Here is a 4,448-nt window from a genome sequence, read left to right as displayed (position 1 = left end):
GGCTGTAGCTGGGGTGGGGGTGCTCAGGGAGGCCGGAGGCGGGAGGCTGTAGCTGGGGTGGGAGTGCTCAGGGACGGGGGGCTGTAGATGGGGATGCTCAGGGAGGCGGGGGCTGTAGCTGGGGTGGGGGTGCTCAGGGAGGCGAGGGGGGCTGTAGCTGGGGGATGCTCAGAGAAGCGGGAGGCTCAGGGGGTTGGCTGTAACTGGGGTGGGAGAACAGGGAGGCGGGGGCTGTAGCGGGGATGCTCAGAGCGGGGGGAGGGGGACTCGGAGCGGAGCACCCGGCGCTCGTGCCTCGCGGGGCGCGCAGACATCCCCTCCTTATAGCCCTCCCCCTAGAAGGTCGTCTGGGGGCAGGGACTGGTGCTACTGCGCCTGCGCACCAGAGAGCAGCAGGTGTCTCCCTGTCAGCGCGTGCCTCAGCTCCTCCCCACCAACTTGGGTCCGTGCGCGCGCCGCTCACGCGACCCCTTTCCTCTGCTGCCCACGTGCCTTCGGCTTCTCTTCCCGCGGACTGGCAGCGCCGCACGGCGCGCGCCCCCGCCTCTGTTTCCCTGTTGTGCGCGCGTGCCTGCGCCTCTCTCTGCCTCAGCCCCATGCGCCAGGCACCGCGTCCAGGGGCCAGCGCAGAGGGGATTGCACCTGCGCTCCCTACTGCACAGCCAGGAGCTGGTACTGCCGCCCCCTCCCCGTGTCTGTGCAGTGCAAACAATGAGCCTGCCGGGAGCAGCCTGCCCTGCTGCATAGAAAGGACCTGGACACCCTCCTCCTCCAGCAGGGGAGAAGCCAAGGTGACCACCATAGAGGGCTAGACCCGCTGTCTGTCTGTCACTGTCTGTTTCCATCCGTCTGTATGAGATTGTGTTACCCTCGCACAGATGCTTGCATGGCATTGCTCTGTCTCCCCCACCTCATCACCTCCATTGCTATTAATTCAGGACCAAGGATGCTCTGCAGGGTAAATATCCCCCAGCCCGAATTTCCAACTGAGGTAGATAGGACGGTGGCCCCCGGGGTTAAAATAATTTTGCTGTTTGTCTGCTCCAGGTTTGAATCATGAGCATTCTTAACAAAATGGTTAAAAACCCTGATGTTTAACTGCAAACCCAGCTGGTGACTTGTGATTTTATTTCATGCATCATGCAACAATTGCTCTTTTTCTGTATTTAAACTCATGTGCTGTGGGTTTTGTTTATCTTGTTAAACCAAAACACCTTTCAAACAGTTCTCGCTATGTTAATGGGTTTTTATTTCTTTAGTTCAGTACTATGTGTCCATACCACATTTCACTTGTTTTCCTCTTCCATTTAATGAAGAAAATCTCTCTAATTACTTCATGTCCTGTTTTTTTGTTTTCTTTAAATAATTTTAGGCAATTTTAAATTAAGTATTTTTCTTCACCATTTGTACTGTCACGTTTATGTAACATGTGCCTGCCTGCATATGAGATTCATAGAAATAGCTAAGGTATTGCATGTTCTTGAATTCACTAGTACTGTATCTGAACATTAAAAAATGTCTTTTCATTGAAGAAGACAGGGGTTAAAATGAATGAAGATCTGAAGGTTAATTTAAGCTGGCTGCCTCAAGATCACTTAGAAGCCAGCTCTCCAGAGAATATCTCAACTGCAGTCTCCTCCCTGATTCCTGTCGTAGACCCAGAACCAGAGCTCATAGTAAACCCCTGGGACATTGTTTTGTGTACTTCAGGAACCCTTATCTCCTGTGAAAATGCCATTGTGGTCCTTATCATTTTCCAAAATCCTAATCTTCGTGCCCCCATGTTCCTTCTGATAGGCAGCCTGGCACTTGCAGACCTCTTAGCAGGAATTGGATTGATCATCAATTTTATTTTTGCCTATCTTCTACAATCAGAAGCTACAAAACTGGTCACTATTGGACTGATTGTTGCCTCTTTCTCTGCATCTGTCTGCAGCTTGCTGGCTATTACTGTTGATCGTTACCTCTCATTGTATTATGCTTTGACTTATAATTCAGAAAGGACTGTCACTTTTACTTATATCATGCTTATTTTGCTCTGGGGAGCATCTATCTGTATTGGACTGCTGCCTATAATGGGCTGGAACTGCCTCAAAGATGAATCCACCTGCAGTGTTATCAGACCGCTCACTAAAAATAATGCAGCTATCCTTTCAGTCTCTTTCTTGCTCATGTTTGCTCTCATGCTGCAGCTCTACATTCAAATTTGTAAAATTGTGATGCGCCATGCCCATCAGATTGCCTTGCAACACCATTTCCTGGCCACATCCCATTATGTGACCACCCGAAAAGGAGTGTCTACTTTGGCCATTATTTTGGGGACCTTTGCTGCTTGTTGGATGCCTTTTACACTCTATTCTTTAATAGCAGATTACACGTATCCTTCAATATATACCTATGCCACTCTCCTGCCAGCCACCTACAATTCCATCATCAATCCTGTAATATATGCTTTTAGAAACCAGGAAATACAAAAAGCATTTTGGCTCATCTGCTGTGGCTGTATCCCTTCTAGCCTGTCTCAAAGAGCAAGATCACCTAGTGATGTTTGATTAACAGCTATGAGGACTTTATTTAGCATTTTGTTTTTCAGAAATTCCTGCAACAATCTTTGGTTAGATATATTCCTTAGATTGTACATATCTAATTCATATTCAAGCCACAGGATGCACTGACCCTTTTGTAAAGAGAAACCCCATTAACCGAAATGAACTCAGTGGTTTAAGGAAGATTTCCAAAATCAAAATGATTAGTGTTCTTTCAAATTATATTGTTGCTCAGGTTCTATGAATAGACTAAACCGGTCATTCACATTCACTATGATTCTAAGTTAACGTTATTAATTAAAAAAGGTAGACTGATGAATTGTAGCCTTTTTAAAATAGTTTATGTGCTTGAGCTCAGTTATACTGCATGATTTTTCTGTTGTCAGAAATTCTCTCTCTTCTTAGCCTTAGTGAAACAGTAAAGAAGACTATGTCCTTGGTTCTGTTAACATAAACTAAAATGTATATCATCAATTTAAAATAATGACCCAATAACTATCGATTCATTTGGTATTTATTGTAATACTTTCTGGACCATTAATTTGCTAAAATGAGGAAGTACTTGTGCAGGTTTACTGTTTTATATCTCAGTATAAATTGATCAGTATTTTAAAATGTTACCTCTTTTCTCATGAGTTCTAGATAGATGCTAGAATAGAATACGTTTCATCTTTACTACTGCTTTGTTTCTTTTCAAAAATCAACTATACATTTTTTAAAATATAGGACATCAGGGCCTATTGTAACATTGATTTTTAAGCAGAATTCCTCATTTAAATGATGGGGATTTCTACTCAGAAATCTATGGCACAATATGGCCTCTAGGAATTATGCATTGTAATAGGTGCAGCATTTTAAATTTCTTTGACAGATTAATATTTTCAGAAGTGTATAAGGAAATATTTAATAAAATAACTTGCTTAAAATAGTATATTTTTAGTACCTACAGTAAATGGTTCCCTAAAGGTTGCTATTGATACACAAGTGTTATTTCATGTTCTCATTGTTCTGCTATGGTTTCAGATTCTGAAGTTTGAAAATTCTTTGAGCATGTCAGGTGCATAATTGTATGTAGCAAAAATGCCTACGGAACATATTTTCTGCTATTCTAACAATTTAATCTTTGAGTCCATCACATATTATGATGCTCAGTACTGTATGCATATCATTTCATTTCATTCTAAGATAATACTCCTTGTGTAAAAGGCAAAGCTTCCTTTCATGAATGGTTTAATTTAAGCTGCTTCTGATCTTTTCCCTGAAGCCACATTAGAATTATTAGAACAAAAATGTGGTTTTCTAATAACAAGGTTGTATTGACAGAAGAAAAAGCTTACCGGAAAAAAACACACCTGATTTTGGATTTCTTTGTTAAACTTGAGGTATAGTCTCATATCAGTGAATGGGAATTTATAGTAAAACTTCCATTAGTGCTGATGGAAGTTACATGTATAAATGCCTAGGCACCAATATGAGGGTGTAGTCCCCTGAATATCAAAGTAAATATACTATATTGTTGCTTTAGTATCTTCCATTATAGTTTTAAAAAAAATCTCAAATTTTGATGAAAAATATACCTGTACAGTATAGAGAGTATACACTACTATACTGCTGCCACTCAATCTTTTCAAATGGTATCTTTCCTTTCGTTTAAACTTTTGGAACACTGTCGCTTTTGTGGCAAACTTCTGTGACATTAATAATCCATATGCTATACCCAGAACTAAATTTCAAATGTGAGTCACTTGTATATTAGCAATAATTTATTTTGGTTTCAATGCCAGATTCAAATTCCATTATTTACTTGGTTCATGATATCTGGCTATTACTTTGCATTAATCTAATCAAATTTAATATTGTATGGTGGCGGCCTTATCTTGACAGGACTGTGCTCTTGCAACT

The 4,448-nt window shown here is 41.7% G+C and overlaps 1 protein-coding gene across 1 annotated transcript; it reads left to right on the top strand.

Annotated features, from left to right (window-relative positions):
- The first annotated feature begins 596 nt into the window (after positions 1–596).
- Positions 597–2,552, top strand: LOC113406834 (G-protein coupled receptor 12). Its single transcript, XM_026653611.1, has 2 exons — positions 597–791; positions 1,533–2,552. The coding sequence occupies exons 1-2, from the start codon at positions 597–599 to the stop codon at positions 2,550–2,552; spliced, it is 1,215 nt and encodes a 404-aa protein (XP_026509396.1).
- The last annotated feature ends 1,896 nt before the right edge of the window (positions 2,553–4,448 follow it).

The sequence above is a fragment of the Terrapene carolina genome, unplaced genomic scaffold (assembly GCF_002925995.2).
Source record: "Terrapene carolina triunguis isolate 2854851 unplaced genomic scaffold, T_m_triunguis-2.0 Scaffold141, whole genome shotgun sequence".
Classification (NCBI taxonomy): Eukaryota; Metazoa; Chordata; order Testudines; family Emydidae; genus Terrapene; species Terrapene triunguis.
This window is presented reverse-complemented; position numbering and strand designations above follow the sequence as displayed.